At 48.6% G+C, this 26,539-nt stretch overlaps 2 protein-coding genes across 4 annotated transcripts in view; one reads left to right on the top strand and one right to left on the bottom strand.

The window, feature by feature from the left end:
- Positions 1 to 5,097: 5,097 nt before the first annotated feature.
- TMEM106C (transmembrane protein 106C) lies at positions 5,098 to 13,671 on the top strand. Of its 3 annotated transcripts, none has more exons than XM_039514902.1 (8): positions 5,098 to 5,249; positions 6,136 to 6,344; positions 7,017 to 7,080; positions 8,276 to 8,435; positions 8,527 to 8,667; positions 10,067 to 10,116; positions 10,440 to 10,493; positions 11,812 to 13,671. In XM_039514902.1, exons 2-8 carry the CDS (start codon positions 6,164 to 6,166, stop codon positions 11,972 to 11,974), a joined length of 813 nt encoding a protein of 270 aa, XP_039370836.1. In that variant the 5' UTR covers positions 5,098 to 5,249; positions 6,136 to 6,163; the 3' UTR covers positions 11,975 to 13,671. The 3 variants fall into 3 exon arrangements, with proteins under 3 accessions (XP_039370836.1, XP_039370835.1, XP_039370837.1); XM_039514901.1 differs by having other exon boundaries at positions 5,110 to 5,265; XM_039514903.1 differs by lacking the exon at positions 5,098 to 5,249 and adding an exon at positions 5,271 to 5,334.
- A 4,911-nt stretch (positions 13,672 to 18,582) lies between these two features.
- Positions 18,583 to 26,539, bottom strand: part of COL2A1 (collagen type II alpha 1 chain) — a 66,294-nt gene continuing 58,337 nt past the window's right edge. Inside the window, exons 48-54 of the mRNA XM_039514506.1 lie at positions 26,316 to 26,423; positions 25,679 to 25,732; positions 24,978 to 25,085; positions 23,966 to 24,254; positions 23,261 to 23,448; positions 20,683 to 20,925; positions 18,583 to 18,968 (exon numbers count right to left, since the gene is read on the bottom strand). Coding sequence (XP_039370440.1) covers positions 18,822 to 18,968; positions 20,683 to 20,925; positions 23,261 to 23,448; positions 23,966 to 24,254; positions 24,978 to 25,085; positions 25,679 to 25,732; positions 26,316 to 26,423 — 1,137 coding nt within the window. The 3' untranslated portion in view covers positions 18,583 to 18,821. The remainder of the gene's footprint in view (positions 18,969 to 20,682; positions 20,926 to 23,260; positions 23,449 to 23,965; positions 24,255 to 24,977; positions 25,086 to 25,678; positions 25,733 to 26,315; positions 26,424 to 26,539) is intronic.

Here is a 26,539-nt window from a genome sequence, read left to right as displayed (position 1 = left end):
CGTGCGTCATAGAGCCTACAGTCTAAATAGACTCACGTGGGGTCTGCACTTCAGAAGGTTGCTGAATCATACCCCCGATACAGCTGTGTCCACAAATGCCCTAACACAGATGCAGTTATAATGGCAAAAACATTTTGTTTGCCTATATTGCTTATGTCATTCAGGGATCTAATATAAGCTACACAGGTTACACTTTTGCTGGTATAAACTGCATCTCGACGACGAGGCTTTGCTGGCGCAGCTCTGTTAGCGAACCCCTTCTATTGTAGGCCAGGCCTAACACACAGAGGGTGGGAGAAAGGAATTTGGGATGCTACACATTAGTGGATAAACTGGAGAGAGTCCATAGAAGAGCAACAAAAATGATAAAGGGTTAAGGAAACCTGACCTATGAGCAGGGCTGTCCCTGTAGGGGGGGGGGGGGGTGCGGGGCCCCAGACAAATCAGCCTCTATCGGCCCCCCCTTAACAGATTAAAAAATACAGATGAAATCTAGTTGCAGTGAACTTCAAGGGCAGCTGCAGGCTAAATATTGATAGCGCCCCGCTGTATAATTATAATGTAGTTCTATTATATTGTAGTTCTTGTGTAGAATTATAATGAAGTTCATATAATTAAAAAAAACAAACCCTCACCGTGAGGTGGCCCTGCCCCAGGACTGAGCTGTGCATGGACCCTCTAGCTGGGAGTCAGTGTCTGAGCCGCTCTGCACCCCTGCGGGGAGCTCATGGGCCAGGGCCCGGCGGGCCGGAGCAGCCCTCTGCCCTGCACAGAAATAACCAGCCATGAAGGGGCCTCTCACAGGCTCCTGGAGCTGGGGACTTCATGTGACCCCGCTGCTGGCGAGCTGGGCCAGGGACCCCAGGAGGGCAGCACTGACTCCCACAAGATGGAGCTGGGAGGTCCCGGACCGTGGGACACCCCCGTCTGGCTGCGCTCCCCCTCCCCACCCCCGCACTCACTCCACCCCCACCCCAGCACTTACCTCCTGCCTCTGATCCTGCTGCCGCTGCAGCCCCCCCGTCTCTGAGGCAACCGGCCACGACCATCACCGCCGCCTCCAACGCTGCGGGGCGAACCCGAGAACCACCGCCAGGATCCCCTCACAGATCGCCATGGTCCCCTGGGATTCCCCAGCCTCGATCGGCCCCCGGGATCCCCGAACTCCCCAAGCAACACACGCGCACGCTCTGATGGGTACGTGCGAAGCATTGCATCTGACACCGTGATGTCGAAGCGTGGGGCCCCCCAAAGCGTGGGGCCCGGAGCTGTCACCCTGGTTTGCCCTACCCAAGGACGGCTCTGCCTATGAGGAAAGGTTAAAAAAACCCAACAACTGGGCATGTTTAGTCTTGAGAGAAGAAGACTGAGGGGGGAACCTGACAAAGTTCTCAAATACGGTGACGTCTGTTGTAAAGAGGATGGGGATCAATTGTCCTCCAAGTGCACTGAAGGGAGGACAAGTAGAAATGGGCCTAATTTGCAGCAAGGGAGATTTAGGTTAGCGCTTAGGAAAAACTTTCTAACTCTAAGGGTAGTTAAGCTCTGGAACAGACTTCCAAAGGGAGGCGGTGGAACCTCATCATTGATGATTTTTAAGAACAGGGTGTACAAACACCTGTCAGGAGAGGGGCCAGTACAGATTATTCAGAGAAAAATGCCAGTGTTTACTATGCAGACAAGAAAAGTTATATTTGCCATTTAGGCGTTTGGAAGTTAAGTGTTACTTAACATTTTTGAACAAGGCATTTTAAGTTGTTAGTTCTCCTTTATTGGGGTCGGTAGCAGAGCAGGACCATGCGAGAAATAGAACAGGAAGAAGGCAGAATTGAGACCTTTCAAAGTTTTGGCCCAAGCGAGAGGGCATGAGGGTGTCATTTGAGCTCCCTGCCTCGGGTGCCAAAATGTTGTGGGCCAGCCCTGGAGCCGCTCAAACCGTTGGCTCTGGGGCCAGCCGCACCAGCCACTGCTCTGGCGGCCACCGGCAGCGGTCCCGGGGCAGATGGAGCAGCCGCAGTCCGCGGCCCTGGGCAGCGGTCCCCGGCCACCCGGCGCAGCCATAGAGCAGCCACTGGCCCCAGCAGCGGTCCCCTGGCAGTTGGTGCCACCGGCCCTGGGTGTCCCCCCTCAAGGCCCCTCTCCCAAAATTTAATCACAGATATTTTTAATATATGTCATAGACAGGTCACAGGCCGTGAATTTTTGTTTATTGCCTGTGACCTGTCCATGACTTTTACTAAAAATACCCATGACTAAATCGTAGCCTTACCTATGATTAATATATGTGAGATGTCTACCTCTTATACATCACTTTTGTAAACAAATTAGGGAAATGCAACCTAGATGGAGCTTCTATAAGGTGGGTGCCTAAGTGGTTGGAAAACCAATCCCAGAGAGTAGTTATCAGTGGTTCACAGTCATGCTGGAAGGGCATAAGGAGTGGGGTCCCGCAGGGATCAGTTCTGGGTCCAGTTCTGTTAAATATCTTCATCAGTGATTTAGATAATGGCATAGAGAGTACACTTAGAATCATAGAATCATGGACTTTAAGGTCAGAAGGGACCATTATGATCATCAAGAGGCATCGCCGCTGAAAATCAGCGGCATTTCAGCAGCGATGCCTCTTGGTGATGCTGCTTTTTGGTGGCATTTCAGCGGATGCTTGTCCGCCGGCCGGTATGCGGGTGTACATAGATGCCCCAGCGGGCGCCATGGTGCCCGCGGGCACTGCGTTGGGGACCACTGCTCCAGGTCATTAATTTTATCCAAAAACTTCCTAGATTGTTTGTGCACTGCTGTATTGCATAGGCACCGACTCCGTGGGTGCTCTGGGGCTGGAGCACCCACGGGGAAAAATTGGTGGGTGCATCCACCAGCAGCCAAGCTCCCCAACCCAGCTCACCTCACCTCCGCCTCTGCCTCCTCCCTTGAGTGCACCGCATCCCCGCTTGTCCTCCCAGTCCAATAGGGGCAGGGAGGGGGTGGAGTTGGGGCGGGGACTTTGGGGAAGGGGTTGGAATGGGCAGGGGTGGAGTTGGGGCGGGGCCGGGGGTGGGTCAAGCACCCACCAGCACCAGGAGAAGTTGGCGCCTATGCTATATTGCTGTCCCAGCAGATATTGGGGTGATTGAAGTCCCCCATGAGAACCAGGGCCTGTGATCTAGTAACTTCTGTTAGTTGCCTGAAGAAAGGCTCGTCCACCTCTTCATATCCCTTAAAATAGTTATAGCGGTATGAAAATTGTGCGTAGACCAGTATTCAATTCCTCATTTCTTAGTCTGCCCACGTATTCACCATTTTTCTCTGGTTTTCTTTACAACATCTATGACGTAAACTGAATTCCCTGCTCACAGCTTTTTATGGGCGACTAGAAGCAGAATTGAAAAAGGCCCGTTTCCTGTCCCTGGTTTATTGAAGTTACTGATATTAACCTCAAGAGCCACCACAAAGGCAGGAAAGCATCCTTTCAATCTAGATTATTGCTGCCACTGCAGCTCCAGTGAGTCAAACTTTGTGCGTTAACTGTGAGTGTGGGCAGAACCAAGAGAGAGTGATGGGAAACAGCAATTCCGCAACCACAGAGTTTGTCGGAAAGTTCAGCACCTGCCACAGAATTGTGCAGCAAAATTGAAGCTTGCATTAAAACGGACATACACCTGCTCCATGAGGCCTGATTCTCCCCAGTCTTTCACCATGTGCAGTTTTCTATACCTGTGCAAGGTAGGGGTATGTCTACCCTATGAGCCTATGACAGCCAAACTCCACAGTGTAGACACAGGTTACACCACCTCCCCACATGCCGTTAGCCACTCGAAAGCAGCCCTCTTCCATCAACATAGCCGCATCCATGCTGGGGTTTTTGTTGGTATATCTACGTCCATCAGGGGTGTGCTGACGTAACTTTTTTGTGTAGACCAAACCTAAGTGTAAGGTGTTCTCACGATTTTCTGATTTGGCAGCATCTTACACTCTGCATAGGAATAAACTACAAAACAGAACCAAGAAGAGCTGCTACTCTGAGGTACAAAAAACAGGGAGAACGGGGATGTTCCTGAGCCCATAAAATGGGGCAGCTGGCAGTGCGTATTGGGTAGCCTTGCAGATTTCCCAGGCCACGTACCTCATGAAAGGGAGTCTTGGGAAAACCTGGGCAGGTGACAACCCTAGGCCAGTCACTTCTGCACTGCCCAAATCAGAACAGTAGCATTTTCCACTGGTGAAATGGCTGCACCAGGTACTGCTCAACAGAGACTTGGGTCCATAAAAGGTCTCCTTTCATTGCTACTTTGCACCTTGACCAGCCATTTGCACCATTTAAAATGCTACCAAACCAGAATTTGCACTGGTGTAAATGACTATGTAAGGGGCGGGGTCAGCAATGAACTGTGGTGGGAGTACAAAGCAGAGGAGGATCAGGCCAGGCTCTCCTGCAGCTAGCAAATTCATGTTAACCCTGGAACCTAATGATGGTAACATGAATTCACACTCAGCAACCACTATAACTGGGACAAATGGGCAGCAGGCAGCTGCAGAGCTGCAACCCAAGCCCCATAAGTGGGGAGGGCCCTTCGCGTCATAGCGACACCCCCACCACCCACTCACCAGGGGCCCTTCTGCCACCCAAGCACTGACACACACCCTAGTTCCCCACTGGGCGCATGCGCAGGAAGACCCTAAGGCCACAGGGACAGGACAAGCGCTAGCACATGCGCAATCACATAGCCCGGAAGGTCGTCGTCCCGTTTTGGCGCATGCGCAGTGAGAGCAGGGCGGGCTGAAGAGCGCGCGTACAGAGTGGGGGCCCCGCCCACAAGATTTGTTTTTTAAGGGCGGAGTCTTCTATCCGTGTATCTCCACCGCCTCTTGCCCTTGCGCATGCGCACTGGCAAGGATAAACCCGGGTGCGGCTCACCGTCACCGAGGGGCGGAACTTTCTCTAAGCCTCTCCCCCGCTTTTACCTCATCTTGGCCCCGCCTTTTTGTTGCGCGTGCGCAGTGTGGGCTGGGAGGGGCGGAGAAGAACGGGGCGGGTCAATGGGAGGCGGAGTCTTCCCTCGCCCTCCGCCCCACCTTTTCTCACTCTGGGCACATGCGCAGTAGGGCTGCCCCGCCTTGTCCCCCCGGAGGGGCGGAGCTTCCTTTTAGCCGCGCCCCCCCCGCCCACCTGCGCGCGTCGCGTTCGGAAGCGCCGTCGTAAGGAGGCGAGCCTGAGCTGGCGCATGCGCAGTGCGGGGAGCGGGCTTGTCGGGGTGAGAGTCCCGGCAGGTGCGAAGGGCCACGCTGGGGCCTGAGGGGACGGGGGCGAAGTGGAGTCGTCGTCCCTGCGGGGAGTTTGTGAGGGGGGAGGCTCGGTCCCTGAGGGGGGGAATCCGTAGGAGGGGTGTGGGGTGGCCACTGAGGGGGAGGCTCGGTCCCTGAGGGGGAACGTGGGGTCCGTGGGAGGGTGTGGGGTGGCCACTGAGGGGGGAGGCTCGGTCCCCGAGGGGGGAAACGCGGGGGGGGGGGTCCGGGGGGGGGGGGTGGGGTGGCCACTGAGGGGGGAGGCTCGGTCCCTGAGGGGGAATGCGGGGTCCGTGGGAGGGTGTGGGGTGGCCACTGAGGGTCTGTGGGAGGGTGTGGGGTGGCCACTGAGGGGGAGGCTCGGTCCCTGAGGGGGAACGCGGGGGTGTCCGTGGGAGGGGTGGGTGGCCACTGAGGGGGGGGAGGCGGGGTGGCCTTGGGAGAAGGGAAGGAAGGGATGGAGTGGTGGTTGGCCCTGAGGGGTGTGTGTGTTTCTGGATTGATGGAAGCAGAGTGGGGGGGATCTTGCCTGGGGGTGGGGAGGTTTGGCTCTTTTTGGTGGGGTGGGGGAGCGATACCTGTGGGGGGGGCACCTCTCTTGAAAGGGAGGGGGGTTATTTCTCTGGGATGAGAGGGGTGGAATGCCTCAGTGGGGGGGGGGGCGCAGGTGGAGGAGGCATTTTTTGCAGGAGGGAGCATTTAAAGAGGGTTTTGTCCCTCAGTGTGGGTAGGGGAGAGGTAGACCTCCTAGATGAAGAGCAGCGTGTCCCTCAGTGAAGGAGGGAGGGGATCAGACAGGCAGGTCTGGAAATCCTATCTGATCACGAGCCGGGCTCTTCCCAACTTTCATTCTAGGACAGCCAGCAACTCTTCATCTGTTGCCATGGGGTGTCTGTTCTCTCTCGGTGGTAATGCGTCTTCCAGGCAGAGAAGAGAGAATGATGAGGACTTACTAGACAGCAGAGATCGTGAGGAAGACATTGCCAAGTTTCCATATGTTGAGTTCACAGGTCGGGACAGCATCACCTGCCCGACTTGCCAAGGCACTGGCTGTATTCCCACAGGTGAACCTATCTGTATTGAAGCTTAAATCCCAAAGCATTTTACATACGGGCTAGAAACCTTCCTTATTTAGATAAAACTCTTATCTCAGGATCTGGTTAAAAAATTCCCTCTGTGATTTACAAATCTCTTCTGAAGTGAACTTGGCTGCCCTTGCTTGTTTCTCTTTCTGCAACTGTTTTAGTTTCTCCTGTTGTATAGAAAAAGTCATTGAATGAACTTTTTGTGTAGAAAAAACTGTGCAGTGAATTAGGTTTGTACTCTTCACATAGCTCCTAACAAGTTCCGTCTTCAAAGCCTGGTCACTTCCCAAGATCAAAGCTCCTAAATAGTGTTTGAGAATCTTAAGGCACAGGCCTAAGAAGAAAAGGTTTCTTGGGCTAGATAGTCGCATTGTGGGGCCATCTGTCCCATGGTGTTAACTGTTAAGTCAAGGAAGCAATGAGACAGTTTATCCAAACCCAGCCAGTTGGTAGCAGTGATATTTGTATTGTCTGCTACAGTCTAGAAAAGAATGTTCCTTCTCATGTTGAGGGAGCACGATATTAAAATGCATACCCAGAAACCCTTGGCAGCTTCTAGTCATTTCCAATGCCCTCAGTTTTAGGGAGCTTAGTGCAGAGTGACTTTGCAAATGGGTGGAATTGACAAAGCTTTTTCCTTTTGTCTTCTAGAGCAGGTAAATGAGTTGGTGGCGCTAATACCATACAGTGACCAGAGGCTCCGTCCCCAGAGAACGTAAGTTCAGAGTAAAAGAGTCTAACGCATGTCCACTAATCTTTCTCGTGAGGAATAAATGTGGCTGCTCCTCATTTGGTGACTGGTTGTGCTGCCACAACTAAATATTGCTCTGGCTCTGCATTTCCTTCTGTGCCGCCTTCCATGCTTTAGTTTAAGATAATGCTATTAAACACTTCTTTAGCTGTAACTATTTCCCATTAACTCCCACTCTTGGGGTGTGCATGAAAACCCCATAGCTACTCCACTTCATGCCTTTTACAGTCTTAAAAGAAACTCTGGCTTATCAGCATCAGAAGCACCAGACTGAAAACGTTAAAGGGGGGTGGGGCGGGGTGGAGAATGACTCTGTGAGTGCCATCTTTACATTTTTTGGTACACTCAATCCCTTTCTTTTTGGTAAAATGCCTCAGTTTAAAGGGCCTCCAGTTCTTTATTTGAGCTGTTTAGACACATTATCCAATTTAATCTTAATCATGTAGGAGTAGCACTTATTATTTGTGATATGTTTCTCCAGGGAAGCTCAGGTGCATTGTCTGATAGCTCGGGGAGTGGTTTATGTATAGCACTTGATATTTTTTCATGGAATCCTTTGTTCTTTCAGTCCTTTTTCTTCTGGTTTTTCGAGAGTTTTGGTACTGCTCGAACTTCATTAGTAACAGCTGGTGATCTAGTCTCTCATTGTATGGGAGGAAACCGTGCCCATTGGCTTTAAACAAACAAGCCAGGACTTGATGAGAAAGAGAGGTTGGTCCAATGGTTTGGGCACTAACCTAGGACTTGGGAGAACTGAGTTCATTTCCCTGCTCTGCCACATATGTCCTGTTTGACTTCGGGCATGTCACTTAGCATCTCTGTGTCTTGGTTCTCCACATGGAAATGATAGCCCCGTACTATTTTACATCTTATAGGGGTGCTGTGAGGATAAATATGTTAAAGATTGTGAGATGCTCTGATGCTACAGTTATGGGGACCATACAAGTAGCTCAGATCTGTGGTTTCCTCAAGGCTGTTCCAGAGACTGACTGGGTTACTGAGTCCCTCTGTGTCTTGGGTCATGCATACGTAAAATGGGGATAATATGCTTCCTACCTTCCACGGAGCCTTTAAAATCAGTTCATTTTTGTAAATTGAGACTCTCCGGTCACAAGTGCGGTATTAGGGCAAAGTGGGTAAATGTTCATGTCTGTTGCAGGAAGCTCTATGTGCTGCTGTCTGTGCTGCTCTGCCTTCTGATATCAGGGCTGGTGATTTTCTTCCTGTTTCCACACTCGGTCCTTGTGGATGATGAGGGCATCAAAGGGGTTCAAGTTTGGTTCGACCAGAAAAACTCCATTGTCATTCTTGCCATCACGGTAAAGCTCTGTCTAATCCTTTGCGTGAGTGAATTTGCTGCTGGACTCTACAGGACTCGGATTCTGATGTCTTCTCTCTTTCTTGATTCAGACCACCCTGAGGATCAGAAACTCCAATTTCTATTCAGTTGCAGTAACCAGCCTAGCCAGCCAGGTGCAGTACATGAACACTGTGGTTGGAACCCAACAGATTACCAATGTGTCCCGCATCCAGCCGCTGAGCGACAAACTGGTATTACAGCCTTTCTTGAGTATTGAGTAGAGAGTATTGAACCATGCCCTACTGCTGGTGATACTGGCCTTTGGAAGTGACCCACAGCCAAATGGCTCCAACGGAAAAAGTTAGATGACTTATGGCTGAGGCTCCTGTGCTAATGAGCGGGACCTTCTGCACAGAGAGACACCCTCCCTTTTTCCTCTCCTCCCAGCTTGTGCACTAACCAGATGGGACCCATAGCTACATTAAAATGCAAGTGATGAGATATCACCAGTGAGGCTTCACATCTCTGACCAGTTCCTTGTGTGGCTAAACACAGCCTGAACTGGAAATGGAGAATTGGGGTCGGACTAGACAAGAATAAAGATGTTAAGGCTAACAGGAAAAGAACAAATCTAGCATCCTCTCCCTTCCCGTCCCCCCTCACCCCCCAAAAAAGGCAGGGTGAGTTAATAGGAATGAAGGGTCTACTACATATATTGGTGAAAGAAGAAAATGGTGGATAGACACTGGGGAAGTTGATGGGTTTTAATGACTGAACTTTGAACTGTTTTTACAAAAGTTGACCAAGTAAGTTGGATGGGACAAGGTGAGTCTGGACAGTTTAGTCAAGAAGTAATTGGTAAGCGGTAATATTAAAATCTACAAGTCTTAGTGCTTGCCAAGTGATATGACAATTCCCCCCCCCCCCAAAAAAGCTAAAACAAAACAAAAAAAACCAACCCGATGCAGCTTTTGGGACCACTATAAAGAAGTGTTATGCCAGGGTAATCTCCTTCTGTTCAGCTCTGGCAAGGCTGCATCTGGAATGTATTGTTGGGTTCCAGGGAAAAGATGCTGATAAACTGGAGAAATCCAAACAACCAAAATGCTTCTGGGGGTGAAAGGAGCTGACTTGGGAAGAAGGATTAAAAGAAACTGGTTTAAGTGTCCCTCATGGTGTGTTGGTTAACAAATATCTGAATGCTGTGAATGGCTAAAAGACGGAGAAATTTGTCTAAAGGGGTCAAATCAGAGTATAACTAGAAGTAATAGGATGAAACTAGACAAGGGAAAATCTAGGCTAGAAGGAGAACCTTCCTGACACTGGGATGTACAGACTAACCTTCATCTACAGCACAGCTATAACCAAGTCAAGAGACTCAGTTTACTGCGTTGTTGGGTCCTGCCCCATGACAAATTTCAGCTGTGGTATTTCTCTGTTTCCTAACTTGGTGATAGTTGTGTGGATTAGGCTTTGAATGGTGAAATAGATGCAAGGAAACTAGAGTCTCTTATAGCTGGATTGGACAAAGCACTGGAGAACATATTGTAGGGAATAACCTGACTTGGTTTAATAGAGATGCTAGTGACCATCAGTAACTTCTGATTCATTATACTATTTGCTGAACATGTCTTCTCTTGTCCTTTTCAGGTGAATTTCACTGTGAAATCAGAGATGGGTGGACCTTTCTCCTATGTGTAGTAAGGATTATTTATTATTTATCTCTATATTTCGTGCAAAGATTCTGCTTAAATTGGATATCAGATCTGACTCCCGCAGCTTTATTTAACGAGTTCTTGTTGGTCAAAAATACCAGACCCGATAGGTCATCTGTGCCACACTTTTCAAACATTAAAAAAAATTGTTAAATATTCTGGACAGTTCAGCCAGAGCAGCCCCAAAGCCAAAAGGGAGTTCCAGGATGCCCAAGAAATTTTAAAAATTCCTTTCTAAAGTTTTGTTATGAATCAAACTCTGTTTTAGTCTTTCTTCCAACATGTTTCTCTGTGTTGGTCTCTTACAGTTTCTTTTGCACATTACCCAAGGTCACAGTGCATAACATAGTGATCTTCATGAGGTATGTAATTCTTCTTATGCTCTGCTGCACTGGAAATGGAATTGCAGTGACAAAATTACCTCCTTACTTTGACCTGAGTTCCTTCTGTTCTGCTGACACATTGGGCAGTCCACTTCCTTCACTGATTGTGGTCGCTTGCTAGTTGTGGTACTCCTTTCCAGATGTGCAGATTTGGTCATCAGGATTTGATGTCTTGAGATATCAGCTTCCTTTTGGCCTTCACTGAGATCTGTCATACTTGTGTTTTGAGCTTCATTTTCACCTACCATCTTCAAGTTTTGGTTTAACTGGACTCTTTTTGTTGCAGTAAGATTTTACCTTAGTGGGTCACAGACCCAACAGCAAGAACTTCCTCTTTAATCTGGGCTTGGAACTAGCACTGTTGCTAACAGCATGAGAGTTAAACCTGTAGCACTGCATACCAATTCCTTCTGGGAAGCAAGCATCCCAAGCTAGTTCCATGTGTCTGGAAGTCTGGCCAGCTGCTAGGGGATATGACTGTGTAAAGTGTGGGTCACCCTCTGTAGGAGAGGACAGTTGGCGGAAGAACCGGGAGTGGGATGGCAAAGCAGGTGATGGTTGTATCAGAAGTAACTTTCAGTATCTATCATACAGATTCCCATCACTGTGATCTAGGGGCCTAATCTCTAGCTCTGTTTTCATGAGTATTCTGATTGACTGCAGTAGGGCTAGCCAGGTGAATAAGGGCTGCAGAGACAAGCCCTGGCTGCAGGCAAAGAAAAGCTGCGTAATGTGGAAGTTGGGTGGGCCTTTGATCATTTTTTCTTCTCTATTCCATTAGCAGCAGAGGGGAGGGCTATATGTGCCTATTCCTTGTGCCTTCTGTATAGCAGTGATTCACATGTCAGTCTCAGTTTTTGGCATGGGAAGTTTGATTCCACTTTTAACTAGGGCACAGTCAGATGTGGATTGCTGCCTCTCTTTAAGAGTATGGTGATTGTATTTGCAGCAGGCTGCTGGCCCCAACAGCTGTGAAGAATGCAGAACAGTTAAAGCTTAGTTGCATAAATGTGAAAATCTGATATGCACCTAAGCAAATTCTGATGAAGAAGAAAAATGTCCCACAAACTAACAAACATCCTTTATCTGGGTACCTCTATACCACAGTGATAAGTGCTGTATAAATGCCCAAGATAGTCATCAGTTTTTCAGGGGAAGGAGATAACTAAAAAGCAGAGTCACTCCTATTGCTGTCTGATATTTTCATAATCTCTTCCCAGATTAGTGTCTTTACATTTCATAAGCCAATTAAATATTACTTGTCCTTTCTGAGCTAAACTGAATCTCTCTCTTCCAGAACATCAGTGAAAATCTCATACATCGGCCATGTGACTCAGAGCTCCTTGGAAACATATCACTATGTAGATTGTGGCGCTAATTCCACAGCTGTCCAGGACCCTCGGCCTGTGTCCACCCCACCTACTCTAGATAGTGTAACCAAAGAGAGGAGGATACTCTGAAGACAACTGAGTCAACTAATACTTCTCTTCGGGAAGTGATCATGCAGACTGACTTTTATTATGAATTATGTACCTGTAGGCAGGATCACAAGGTAACTTTTAAATGGAATTAGAGGGATCGTTGATGTCCTTGGAGAAACTTGGAGTGAACAGGAGGTGTCTGAAATCATGTGGCACTTCACGTTAATGCATATGCAGCTTGGCTGCACTGCTTACCTTTTGGGCAGTGATTTGAGAGTGATTTGTGATCCAATCTGATTCTTCCTTCCCAAAACATGCTGAGTTCCCACCCACTTATAACTTGACATCAATCTGGTCTTTAGCTGTTGCAATGAATTTCTTAGAATTGAACCCAGAAGAAATCAAGGAACTGTTTTAAATATATCTTTCAATGGAAAGACTTAATGAAATTCAAAGAAGGCTTCAGACTCTGTCATTGCCTTGGGATAAATGCTGGGGATTGAATTTTGCTGCTGTTTGGTGGGCTCTGCTCTATTTTTTTTTGTCCTTTCCGGACAAACATGCTGTTTCAGTGAAACTCTTTTTGCCCCTCATTCTGCTCAGTGACAGCATACCATTAAAATGTTATGGCATTTTGTTGTTAGGATTTCTACGCATAGTCATTCCAGGAGAGATTGGCGCTCATATTTATTCTCTGTAGCTGGAACTTGTGACGGATGCTGGAAGGGGAAATAATTGGAGCTAACCAGCATATGTTCTATTTGGGGTGGTGGTTTGCTTACTGACCAAGTTATCTGCGGGTGTCCCTCTACAGTGTATCAAAACCCTATTATCTTAGTGATGGCTGTGTTTCAATAGGTTCACCGCTCTAAAGGAGTCGTACTGATTTCCTTGTATGGACCATATAGCTCTTGGGCCTTTTTCCTTCATGCAGTGTTTTGAAGCTACTGCTCTAGGTATATGTTGAAATTAAAGTTCTTGGGTGTCACTGAAGCTAGGGAACCTGTCACTGAGCAGTTTGATCTGTGTACTTGCTGCTTTCTTTTAGCAGGAAAACTTTGTACTGGTTTGTAAGGGCCAATATTTTAGAATAGCATTTTTGTACTTCTGTATTTTTTCGCTAAAGGAAAGGATTTAAAGATTACATATGCAGTATCCTTGTGTAGTTTTTCCAGACATTGGCTCACTTTTGCATGGGGATTTGGCTGAGTGCAGACTTGAGCTGATTTCGCTTAAGTTAATGGAAGTTGCCTGTCTCAAATGCTCATTTTAGTGATGCAGTTTGTATCTTAGGATGTATAATAGCCAGTTAACCCTGGTACAGAAGGCTAAGCACAAGGTATTTTAGTTTTAAATTCCTCACTTCAAATGATTCTGTAGGCTGCTTCTGAGCCAGACTCTTGCACATCATGATTTCAGGGCTCTTAAATTCACTATAATTCAACTCAGCTTCCCCATTTCTTTTGGGCTAAATCAACTGGCATCTTTCTCTATCTTGCTTTAGAGGAAATAGCTATGCTAGTGGGGAGGACAAACCAAACAGTCAGACTCTGAAAAGGAAACTGATAATATCTAAAACGTTTCATTGAAGAAAGCTTGTTTCTTGTTGGTGTGAAGTAGAAAATGAACCTTATTTTAAGAAAATGTTTCTATTTGTATAGAATTGCACTTTACTGGCAGAATTTCTAGAACTGAATCTTGCTAGACAAATAAAACCTGAGATTATTTACCACTAAGTGTCATTTGAATGGAGTAGTCCCTGACTCTTTTCATCTCCTGCATTTCTGCCCTGGACTTTGAATACGTTGTACTGCAACTGGCCTGATGTGCCACTCTCAACTTCTTAGCTGGCTAATCCATGTATTATCAATTTGCAATACTTATTGACTTGTATTACAGTAGTATCTGGTGCCCCTAATCATGGATCAGTGCCCCAGCATGCCAGGATCTGTACAAACACACAGAGGGCTTAACATCTGCCTACTTTGGTGTTCTTGCACCTTTCTCTGGAGCATCTAGTGCTGGTCCCTGCCAGAAATGGGATACTGGACTAGACGGACCTTGGCTGTGATCCAGTGTGGGAGTTCCTGTGTCCACATAGAGATGGTCTCTGCCTCAAAGAGTTTGCAATATAAGTACTCTAGGATCAAACGTTTTTCTCCTGGATAACATATCCCTTTAATCTGCATTTTGTCCCGTTTTTCTGTATGGATCTTACCAAATGTACTAATGTGTTTTGTTCCCTTTGAATTGGTGAATGTTAGAGCCCAAACACTGAACTTCAGAGAACCATCTAAAGTACTCAGTGCAGCAGAGTAAAAGCATTAACTTAAATATCATCCATTCTGGGGCTGCATGGCCCAGCGTGCACTATGCCCTGCAGATCAGGGGCAGTGTAACAAAGGCATCCAGCTGTTAGGATACCACACTCTGTCTACAGCAAGAAGGGGGAGACTGTCATCCATTCCTGCCACCCACATCTTGAGTCATTGGAAGGCACCTCACAGATGCAGCAGACTTCTTTCAAGGTCTCCCCTTACCGCATGGATATTTCAGATGTTGTGTGCTCTGAAGGGGGCAATGCATTCTGTGACTCACAGCTAAAACTGCTTCATTTGTAATGAAAGAGGTGCTGGGGCTCAAGCAATTTTTTTTACTTTCCTGACTGACAGGGCAAGCCCAGAGTTACCAGGGCTCAACCCTGGCAAACCCCTGCACAAATCTTAATTTATGTCTAATAATTAGGACTGTCAATTAATCACAGTTAACTCACGCAGTTAACTCAAAAACAATTAATCGTGATTAATCACACTGTTATAGAATAGAATACCAATTGAAATTTACTAAATATTGATTTCTATTACAACACTGCTCACTTTATATTTTCTATTACAAATACATGCGCTGTAAAAATGATAAGTTGTATTTTTCAATTCACCTCATACAAGTACTGAAGTGCAATCTCTTTATTGTGAAAATGTAACTTACAAATGCAGATTTTTTTTGTTACATAACTGCACTCAAAAAGAAAACAGTATAAAACTTTAGAGCATACTAGTCCACTCAATCCTACCTTATTCTGCCAATTGCTAAGACAAGGTTGGTTACAATTTGCAGGAGATAAGGCTGCCTGCTTCTTGTTTACAATGTCACCTGAAAGTGAGAACAGGCATTCGCATGGCACTTTTAGCCGGCGTTACAAAGTATTTATATGCCAGATATGCTAAACAATCATGCTTTGGCCACCATTCCGGAGGACATGCTGATGATCATTAAAAAAATAATGCATCAATTAAATTTGACTGTACTCCTTGGGGGGAGAATTGTATGTCTCCTGCTCTGTTTTACTCGCATGCTGCATATATTTCATGTTATAGCAGTCTCTGATGATGACCCAGCACATTTAAGAACACTTTCACAACAGATTTGACAAAAGGCAAAGAAGGTACCAATGTGAGATTTATAAAAATAGCTACAGCACTTGACCCAAGGTTTAAGAATCTGAAGTGTTGTCCAAAATCTGAGAGGGACAAGGTGTGGAGCATGCTTTTAGGAGTCTTACAAGAGCAACACTGATGCGGAAACTACAGAACCCAAACCACCAAAAAAGAAAATGAATCTTCTGCTGGTAGCATCTGACTCAGGTGATGGAAAATGAATGTGTCAGTCTGGACTGCTTTGCATCGTTATCAAGCAGAACCAATCATCAGCATGGAAGCATGTCCTCTGGAATGGTGGTTGAAGCATGAAGGGACATATGAATCTTTAGTGCATCTGGCATGTAAATATCTTGCAACGCCGGCTACAACAGTACCACGTGCACGCCTGTTCTCACTTTCAGGTGACGTTGGTTGTGATCGAATGACAGTTCCCTCTTCCGGGCTGACTGACTCTCTCTATCCCAAACCCATGTTACACCTTCCAGCTGGAGAAACCCTTCCAGCTACAATCACACTGTCCTTTTTCCTCAGGACCCCGATGGAGGCAAGCTAATAATTTTCTCCCATTGTACCTCCTTGACCCTCACGGTATTGAGTGCCAGTTCTTCTGGGAATTTGCAGCCCTGAATTTTTGGGAGGCATTTTTCTTTCAGCTGAGCCAGTGGTTACAGACCATGCACTTGTGCAAGGCTAGAACCTGCATCTTGAAATAAGCTCCGTTCTTTTTACTCAGTTTGTGTGTCTCAAGATGAAAAGAACAAGGAAATTGAATGAAAAAAGCCTGTACGTCCCTTAGCGCCGCTTCCAGCAGCTCCCATTGCCCTGGAGTAGCCAACCAGGGCCACTGGGAGCTGCGATCGGCCGAACCTGAGGACGCGGCAGGTAAACAAAGCGGCCTGGCCCGCCAGGGGCTTTCTCCGCACAAGCGGTGGAACAAGTTTGGGAACAACTGGTGTAGGGTTAGCTAAGAATCTCTCTGCCAACATATGAGGATAGCTGCAGCTCTTATATAACCCATGCGAATCACGTATGGCTCTGTCCTCTAGGGGTTTATGACACTGCTAGAGTTCTTTAACGCAGGCTTGTGGCACAGAGCCAGCGCTCATGGCTTCAGTCGTTACTAACAACTCAGGTGAGGACATCTTATTACGCTTACTGGTTTCACTGGGAGCTGTTGCGCTTGTTTTTTGTCTGGCTGTGCATGTGCACCTCACTTGATGCCTTCAAACACATTGCAACCAGCGGTTGTAAGTGTTGTACAGAGTGCTGCTGGGTCGTGGTTTCCCGCATGGGCCCGTGCCAGAGTTATGAGCCCACATTAGAAGCATTTGCAAAGTGTCTCTTTAAAACATATATATAAATCTTCCAAGCTGGCTGTTTTAAATTAAATTCTTGTGACAACAAATTAAGGCGCTGATCCTGCAAAGATGTATTCATATATTTAACTTGACACAGGAATAGCTCTATTAACAGCCGTGCAGTATCACTGACCCCAAATATTCAACAAGCATGAGTCTGGGCTCAAAAAATCATGGGACTTAATAAAATGGAGGTTTTTATTTGCCTTCTGATTTTTGAGCCTTTTGGTTTAATTTCAAGTTCTTCTCTACAATTGAGAGTTCTATGTAGTTTAAAAAAAAAAAACTGAGCTTCACATAACGACTGGAGGCTAGGAGCTGGGGCTTTAGGGAAAAAACCCAAAAATTCATTAGATATGTGATTAAAATCATGTGCAGGGACAACACAATTATGCAGGATGGTTAAGCACAGAGGTAAAGCTGTGCAGAATGAGATGATGTATTTTTGGAGGGGGCAGGGATTTCAGCTACGGAGATTATTCTTCCAATTAGCAATTGCATTTTTTGGAAGGAAGCTTGTTTTAATTAAATCATGAAATGAGAGCCATTTTAGTTAAAATATTTTTAATTAAAAATTTTTTATTTGTGTTGTTTTGGTTTGTCATGAAAGATCCCAGATAAGATAAAACATTATTTACCAAAGATTACATCATCGGGCAGCAATTAATACAAATAAAAACAAATTCAACACCGGTGTCTGTTTTATTTTTTTTTAAGAGGAAAAGCATTCTATCTTTAGTGTGGAAAAATAAGGGAGTGGAGTGGGGAGATGGGCTGAGAAAGACAGGAGAACAGAGTTGTATCACAAGTAGTGTGTGTGAACTCTCTACCACGCTTCAAATTGGTCTTGTAAAATACATTTTTTTTTAAAAAAAAGTCTATTTTACATATATAAAGTAGTACATATTTTTTGGTTGGTTTGTTCCAGTCTTCACGTCACCAAAGGGTCATTTGAAAGCAAGGCACTCTCAGAGAGGGGGTGGGGTAGAATTAGCAAGCAGTTTTGGGGATCAATCCACATGCTTAGTTTTGGAAATAAACGTTAGAAGAAACTTTAACTAGCTAGCGCCCAAGTCCTTATTACGGCAAATGTTTTCATGTATATCCCATTCACTTGACGGCGACTGCAATACCAAATGTGTAAGACTTAAGGCAGATGTAACACAACATGTCAGATCAAACTTGAGAGCCGCTCTCGGCCTCCCTGGGCCATTACTGGGTTCCCCCGCCTTTCTTTAAGTATTCCCACTAACCCTGCCACGGACGAGAGGGAGCATGTGCCCAGAAGTCCCTTGATCAGCACCGTTACCTTGTAGAATTAGTGATTTCCCTTACAGAAATCTCACAGCTTCTGTGTTGTCTGCTCCTGTGATCAGTTTCAAGATATTTTTTTTTCCTTTTTAATTTTTTTTTATTTTTTTTATATTTTTTTTTCATATGAGGTAGCTTAAAACCAGGGAAGTTTGAGACGGGACCCTGAAACTTCCTTTATCTTGGTTTGGGAGAAAAAAAAAAAGTTAAACTGAGAAAGGGATGAAGGGAAAGTGTCAGAATGCTGGAACTTCCTATGGATAGAGACAAAAAATAAAACCTCAGATCAACTTGTACTTTCCAACAAAGTTTTTTTTTATATCAATTGATGTTAAAAAATACAGACTTGTTTTACAATAATAGCACCATTTTTGTTGTATTATACACAGTACTCCTGCTGATGATATACACTGGGGGGAGAAGGATTGGTTATACCTGTACTTGGGACGTCCATTTTGTAAGGAGGGGCCTTCACACCTGCCAGTTAGATTCCCACCTCCGTCTGACCCCACAAGAGGTCTTACAGGAAGACAATAAATAAATAACACTGTGATTTTATTTCACGGTCTGCCCAGTGATGGCTTTAGAAATAGACAATAGTCCAAAATGTAAGCGTGTGGATGTATGGCAATTGGGGGATTGATTCACCCATCAGTGCAGAAGTCATACAAGTGATTGGAAAGTACTTAGGTCCTTGGGGTGGGGGGGTTGGTTTGGTTTGGGTTTAATTAATGGAATTGGACTGGATTTTTTTTAAAAAATGTTTTTTCTTTCTTTTTACAAAAAGCAGACTGGCCCAATGTCAACGCCAAACTCCTGATCGGCTCCACCAATGTCCATAGGTGCAACATCGATGATGGGCAGGCGCGAGGTCTTCTGTGATCGGTATTCAATGACTGTCTTGCCCCATTTGCCAGTGTGTTTCTGGGGGAGAGAATGAGACCAGGGATTACTAGATGCTGCAAACGCCATCAAAACTGGCCTCTCTGAAGAACAGATTCCCAGTCTGGGCTGGTTAGAATTTCACACCTGTGTTCTCGGGATGCCTACGCTATGGGGACTATCACCGTGCCAGCATTACTCCGTTGTGTAGATTCAGCGATTCCATGACCAGAAGGGACCATTGTGATAACAGGCGCTGACTTCCCCTCTGCCCCGTGGGTGCTCGACCCCCCCCCTTCCCACGGCTCCGCCCCTGCACTGCCCTCGCTCTGCCCCAATTCCACCCCTTCCCCAAAGTCCCCGCCTTGCCTTTTCCCACCCCAGCCCCACCCCTCCCTGCCCCATTCCACCCTCTTCCCCACCCCACCTCTTCTCCTCCTCCTCCTCCCCAAAGCGCGCTGCATCCCCGCTCCTCCCTCTCCCTCCCAGAAAGTCCAAAGTCCTGCCAAACAGCTGTTAGGCGGCGGGCAGGAGGCGCTGGGAGGGAGGGGGAGCAGCGGGAATGTGGCGCGCTCGGGAGGAGGGGAGGTGGGGGCGAGGGGACCTTGGCTGCCAGTGGGTGCGGAGCCCCTGCTAATTTTTCCCCGTGGATGCGCCAGCCCCACAGCACCCACAGAGTCAGTGCCTCTGAGTATAATAATCTGATCAGACCTCCTGTGTAACAACACAGGCCCTAGAACTCCCCCCAAAGTAATTCCCAGAGCAGATCTTCTAGAAAAACTGCCAGTCTTGATTTAACAGTTGGCAGTGATGGAGAATCCACCACAACCCTGGGTAAGTTGTTCCAGTGATTAATTACCGTCACTGCTAAAAAGAGGTTTTATACTCACTCCAGGAACAGCGCCTCCCCAGGTGCCAACAGCTAGGTCGACGGAAGCATTATTCTGATGAGCTTGGCTGCATCTACCCTAGGGCCTAGGTCAGCAAAGCTGTGGCACGCAGGAGTGTGGATTTTTCACACCCCACGTGCGAGAGCTATGTCAACCTGCATTTGAAGTGTAGGCCAGACCTCAGCATGGCACTGGGATAGTGCGAGATGCGCAGGGCTTGACACTCACAAACGTTCACAGGAATAAACTTCAAGTGGGTTAGTTAAAACTGCACTAATGTCTGTGTGGATGCTTGGCTTCAGAATGAATTTGTTTGCTCTTAATTCACTGTGGAAGTGAATTACTCTTCCTCTGACCACAGCAATCGACAGTATAAAGTTGATACCGGCATAGCCTCCCGGCGTAGATCAGTTTACGCTGAGAGGAGGAAGAGTTCTGCCGGTGTGGGGGCACCGCCTCCCTGAACAATGTAACTGTGCTGACAGAAGCCCTCTCTGTTGGTGTAGCTATGGCAGTAGGGAGTGTTTTTTTCACACCCTGACTAATGCCGGTGTACGTTTTAAGTGTAGATCAGACCTATTACCCATGCTTAGGGGGCCCCAATCTCCAAGAGGGGAAATAGGTGCCATGAGGAAGGCCCATGTCTTAATCTCCCAAAAATTGAGGTGCACAAAATCACTGCGTTTGAAAATGCTGACGACCCTAAAAAAAACCCGTGCCTCAGTTTCCCCATGAAATGGGGATAATGGCACCAGCTGACCAACCAACCTAGCTCATTGTGAGGATTAATTAGCTGATGTGTATAGAGCACTTTGCAGATGTCCTGTTATATAAACCCTAAGCATCAGTAACTTCCATCAGCTTACCGTGCAGCCATCCACCAAGGCACTGTATGTGAATCTGCTGTTGCCCTCGGCTCTGATCTCGACGTCATTGGATCCCTGTATCAGGATGGCTTTCTTCAGGTTCCCGGAAGCCTCGTCCATATAGGCGATGCTGTTCTTGCAGTGGTAGGTGATGTTCTGGGAGCCTTCGGTGGACAGGAGGCGCAGGAAGGTCATCTGGATGTTGGCCGTGTTAGGGGCCAGGTTGTCATCTCCATAGCTAAACTGGAAGGAGAGCTCGAGATGGTTAGTGAGTCGGGGTAGCAACGGGCCTCCAATGTTAGCTAGGACGGTAAAGGCAATCATGGAAGACAATCTTAAATATGTCTTCTAAGACAACCTCATTTCCCATTGCCTTCCAAGTGTACTTGGGTGCCTAACTTCCTTGGGCTCCTGTGAAAACCCCACATGGTTAAAAAAAAGTCAAGAGGAAATTCAGAAAGTTGGCATGAACTGCAGAATCGTCACCCTCATCCCACTGTTAACATGGTCTAAATTTCAAAGGCACCCCCAGATCTAAAGGCCTTTGTGCTAAACAAGACTAAAAACTAAGTGTGGAAAAGTCAAGGTGCTCTTGTTCAGGGCCGGCTTTAGGCTGATTCGCCCGATTCCCCCATAGGTGCCTTTTAAATTTTTTTTTACTCACCCCGGCGGCAGTCCGCTCCGCCGGGGTCTTTGGCGGCCCCACTCCCCTGGCCAGAGCGCTGGCCAGAGCGCAGCAAGCCCCACAGCCCCACTCTCCCGGCTGGAGCTCCGGCTGGAGCGCTGCAAGCCCCACGGTCCCGCAACCCCAGCCGGAGCACGGCAGCCTCACGGCCCGCAACCCCGGCTGGAGCTCCAGCCAGAGCGCTGCAAGCCCCACAGCCAGGCGCTCCCGGCTGGAGCTCCGACCAGAGCACGGCAGCCCCACGGCCCCGCAACCCGGCTGGAGCTCCGGCCGGAGCACTGCAAGCCCTGCAGCCCTGCACTCCTGGCTGGAGCTCCGACCAGAGCATGACAGCCCCACGGCCCCGCAACCCCGGCTGGAGCTCCGGCCGGAGCACTGCAAGCCCTGCGGCCCTGCACTCCTGGCTGGAGCTCCAACCGGAGCACGGCAGCCCCACGGCCCCGCAACCCCAGCTGGAGCTCCGGCCGGAGCACTGCAAGCCCTGCGGCCCTGCACTCCTGGCTGGAGCTCCAACCGGAGCACGGCAGCCCCGCAACCCCAGCTGGAGCTCCGGCCGGAGCGCAGCGGCCTCGCGACCCCAGCCAGAGCACAGCCAGCCCCTCGGCTCCCCTCCCCCAGCCGGCAATCGAAGTGCTGCTGAAGACTGGGAGCGCCGCCCGGTGAGTACAAGCCCCGCCCCCAGGAATCGGGCCCCGCACTTGCTAAAGCTGGCCCCGCTCTTGTTACTGAGATGGAAAAGGGTGTTTGGATAGGGCACAGGTCATTATAATATATGAGGTGTGATAGTTCTCAGAAGAAGCCAGGGAAAAGCAACACTCAAGTACAGTAAAAAGTTTCTATAAAAATCCCCACGATTACAATCTCATTTTCTAATAGCTGAGATGCCCTTTGCCTCGTTTGGATACAAAGCACCAGATTGTCAAAGGGATTTAGGTGCCTAGCTCCTACTGAAATACCTTTATTAATCTGGCCTGGCGTGTTTTGCTACTACCTGGCATGCTAGAGATTGAGAAGAGATTATAAGAATTCTTATTTCCTTTGCAGATTTCACTCCACTTATGACACATCCCCTCTTTCCCAGGGTCAGTATGTCTGTTTACATCAGTGTGTGAGAGACATATTGACTTTTCAGGAACAGATCCAATTTTGTCCAGGTTTTTTTGGGGAGGGGCTGGGGGGGGGGCTGGGGGGAAGAGAGTTGAAATTTTGATTACAATTTCCATTGAGGTTCAATGACATCAACCAGCTTGAGTCTTGAGCCCGTATTTTCAAAAATGACTAGTAATTCCAGGGGGATTTTGTGGGGTGCCCAACTTGAAACATCTTAAAGAAAACTGATTTTCAGAGGGCGGTTGCTCAGTATTTCTTGAGAATCAGGCCTCTTTGGAGGGGTTTCATAGACTCATAGATTTTAAGGTCAGAGGGGACCATTATGATCATCTAGTCTGAACTTCTGCACAACGCAGGCCACAGAATCTCACCCATCCACTTCTATAACAAACCCCTAACCTATGTCTGAGTTATTGAAGTCCTCAAATTGTGGTTCAAAGACCTCAAGCTGCAGAGAATCCTCCAGCAAGTGACCCGTGCCCCACGCTGCAGGGGAAGGCGAAAAACCTCCAGGGCCTCTGCCAATCTGCCCTGGAAGAAAATTCCTTCCCGACCCCAAATCTGGCGATCAGTTAAACCCTGAGCATGTGGAGCCCCCTTAAATCACCACTCACTTTGGAAAAATGTAGGTCCCACTAAATAAAATGTGAAGCTGGCTATAGAGGTAAAGAAGGGCTCTCCCTTCGAATAGACAATAGATCTCTCATCCCACCCCTAAACTCAACTTCTCCCCCAAGAGAGGCCAACTCTAGTTAGTTTGAAACATTAACCACAGGCACGTACGTGGAATCCACCATTGATGGTCTCTCCAAACCAGATATGCTTCTTCTCCTTGGTCTTGCTGGTCCACCAGTTCTTCTTGGGAATGCTGGAGGGGTTGGGATAGACGCATGTCTCGCCAGTCTCCATGTTACAGAAAACCTTAATGGCATCCAAGGTACAGCCCTGGTTAGGGTCGATCCAGTAGTCACCTGCAATGGCGGAAACACACGGGAGGTTGGCGTCTTGGTAAAACTAGGACTAATGGGCTTTTTTGGTTTCATTTTGAAACTCAGGAGAGAGGCGGAGGGCTGTGATAGCAGAGGATGGTGCAGGTCAGGAATGAAGTGCATCCACATGAGGTGTTGGAGGGGAGCCCAGGACTGGAATAGCAGGTGGGCAGTACAGGTGGGCATTGTGATGTGCACTGGGAGAGAGACTTATGGTGGAGACCTCCAATGGAAGAGCAAGTGGGTGTGTGGGTTGGGACTGAGGGGCATCGGCAGAGCTGTGTGCATGGGAAGCTGAGGACTGGAATAGCAGATAAGCAGTGAGGTACATTGGCAGAGTGGCAGGTGAGGTTTGCACAACCCCCTGTCCATACAATGCCCGAAGGGTCAGTATTGCAGAGGAGGCTGGCAGGGAGGGATTCAGAAGTCAAAATGCCTCGGGGTTCCCTCCTGGCTCTGTGCCCCGCACTCAGCACCCGGCTCTGTGCCCGGCACTCACCACTCTTCCACTCGGGGTGGCAGAGTTTAAGGTCACGGCAGGTCCGGGCTGGGTTCTTCTTGGAGCCCTCGGGGCTGCGGATGCTTTCGATCTGGTTGTTGAGGGATTTCAGAGTGGCGTCGACCTCGACATCATGCTGGCGCAGGTCGCTAGAGGCCTGGTCAGCTCGCATGTAGCGCATAGGGTCAGGGCCTTTCTCAACCTGGCCCAAACCGGCGAAGGCCGACATGTCAATGCCGGGGCCTGGGGGGCCGGGAGGTCCAGGGGGTCCAGTGTTTCCAGGGGGACCCTGCATTGGATGGGGAAAGAGATGATCCTTGTTTAGAACTCAGAGCCAATCTCCAAGTTGCTGCTGTTCCTATTATCACCCCCCTCTCACCACGTCCCCATATGGGGCTCAGCAAAGGGGAAGACGAGGCCACATCGAGCTGATGAATGGATTTACCAGTCTCCTGGCTGCTCTCTGCTAGGAGATTTAACTGGAAATGACAGCCAGCTGCTGAGGTTAGACTGGGGCAAGGGAGTCACTGTGGGGATGGACTGGGTGATAGAGCCACTCGGGGCGGGTCAGGGTAATGGAGCCACCGAGGGAGAGAGCTGGTGGGGGAACGGGGTTGCTGGGTGCAGACTGGAGTGACAGAGCCCATTAGGATGATGGAACCAGCCGGAAATAGAGCCACTCGGTGTGAATTGGGGTGATAAGAGTTAGGGGTGACGGAGTCACTTGGGGCAGATCAGGATGATGGAGCTGCTCAGGGTGGATTGTGGAGATGGAGCTACTTGCGGGAGATTAAGATGATGGAGCAGGTCAGGGTGATGGAACCACTCCGGGTGGTTTAGGGTGATGGAGACACAGTACAACTGATTTCAAGGCATGCAAGGGTGCTGCAGCTGCACTTCACAGGGAAGGCCAAGCCTTTGGTGGTGTATGGGGCGATGAGCTATCCCATTAGCTGGTGGGATTTGAGTCGTTAAGGCCCAGGTTGAAAGGCTGCTGGGGCACGGTACTCACAGCAGGTCCAGTTTCGCCACTACGACCACGAGGACCTGGAGGACCAATCGGACCGGGCATGCCATTTGAACCATCTTTGCCAGAGGGACCAACAGGGCCTGGGGGACCCTAGAAAAGATTCACAAGGGGGGGAGTTGAGAGCCAGGCTGTGAAAGAATCATGATGTAAAAAGACAACTGCAAACGCAGAGGGCTCCGTGCGCTCATGAGGCAGCCAGGCTAATTCATAACGTAATAAATGGGGCACCTCGGACTTCCCCATCCATCCCTCTGCTACATGCCATGGCCACTGAGAACCCAACTGCATCTGCCTATGCTGCTAACGGAGACTGACCTTAGTGCAAATGCTAAGGAGAATCTCCACCAGCTGTTAGCACTATAGGGGCAGTGACACACACAGCAGCAATTCTTATTCAATCCAGCAGAGGTCACATGTATGTGTTACACACAGCTCACAACCTTACATTGGAAGTACAGAGTTCTTTATCCAGGTTACTAAAATCTCCCTTGTATTTCCCCTCCTTGAAGCTGAAAGACTAAAACCCAGTGTCCTTTTCGCCCGTAATGCTGTTGATTTATTTCAAGCAAGCACTTTGCTCAGCTTGACTAAGAAAGTAACTAGGCCATTTCACCTGAACCTGCACTGTGCTTCTCCTCAGTCCATCCCCCACTACCCTCCCGTACTCCGGGAACTGGACTTACCCTGGGACCAGAAGGACCAGAAGGACCAGTAGCACCTTGATCTCCAGATGGACCCTGAAGGGGGTGGAAACAGAACCACACGGTCATATCTCAGCATCTGGACAGCTTCTCTCTGGGGGTGCGGAACCCTGGCCAGATGGGATTCTGGCCCAAGAGGTACGTTTGGTGTCTCTGAGGCATGAGAGAGGCCTGGCCCAGCAGAGGGCCCCCTTTAGCCACGCCAAGAGAGGCTGTCAGCTTCTCGCCTGGCCCTAGGAGCTGTATGCCACAGCAAGGCCAACATGGCGGGGTGGTGAGAAGTTCCATTTCGAAGGTGGCCCAGAGCCACTTCCCTCAGAGAATGGAGGAAAGGGGGGACTGGCTTTGTTTGACTCCAAAGGGAGCAGTTGGGGTGGAAGGGCTCCGGATGTCTCAGCTCTTGACAGGCCTTCAGTGAGACAGGCTGCCGAACCTCCCAGGACACGCAGAGGGCTGGGGCCGTGGTATGAGCAGGATTACGCTCATGGGGCCAAGGCAGGGACGTAGCCCAGCGCCCCAGCATCTGTCCCGGCCAGATCAGTCCTAGCACGGCATGTTCTGTCCCGAGTCCTGCACCGCAAGCTCAGGCCAAGGATGAGGCTCTGACGCTGAAACTTACGGGAGGTCCAGGAAGACCCTGCAGACCAGTGAATCCTCGGTGACCCTTCAGACCTCTCTCGCCAGCCTCTCCAGCTTCGCCCTTGTCACCGCGAGGACCTTGAGGACCCTGAGAGAGGTGCAAGAGAAGAGCTTTCAGCCCGGGCAGGAAAAGTCAAAGGGCAGGACGTGGTCCAGCCCTGGGGGCTCAGCACACGACATGGACACACAACACGCCGTAGGGTA

Source organism: Mauremys reevesii, linkage group 25 (assembly GCF_016161935.1).
Source record: "Mauremys reevesii isolate NIE-2019 linkage group 25, ASM1616193v1, whole genome shotgun sequence".
Classification (NCBI taxonomy): Eukaryota; Metazoa; Chordata; order Testudines; family Geoemydidae; genus Mauremys; species Mauremys reevesii.
The sequence above is the reverse complement of the archived record's forward strand: the minus strand, read 5'-3'. Positions and strand labels throughout refer to the sequence as shown.

Excerpts from the sequence above, each read along its gene's own strand:
- TMEM106C (XM_039514902.1), top strand. The coding sequence starts at position 6,164 with ATGGGGTGTCTGTTCTCTCTCGGTGGTAATGCGTCTTCCAGGCAGAGA. Across the intron at positions 7,081-8,275 it reads AGGCTCCGTCCCCAGAGAAC|GAAGCTCTATGTGCTGCTGT; the intron begins GTAAGTTCAGAG and ends TGTCTGTTGCAG. Across the intron at positions 8,436-8,526 it reads TTGTCATTCTTGCCATCACG|ACCACCCTGAGGATCAGAAA; the intron begins GTAAAGCTCTGT and ends TTCTTGATTCAG.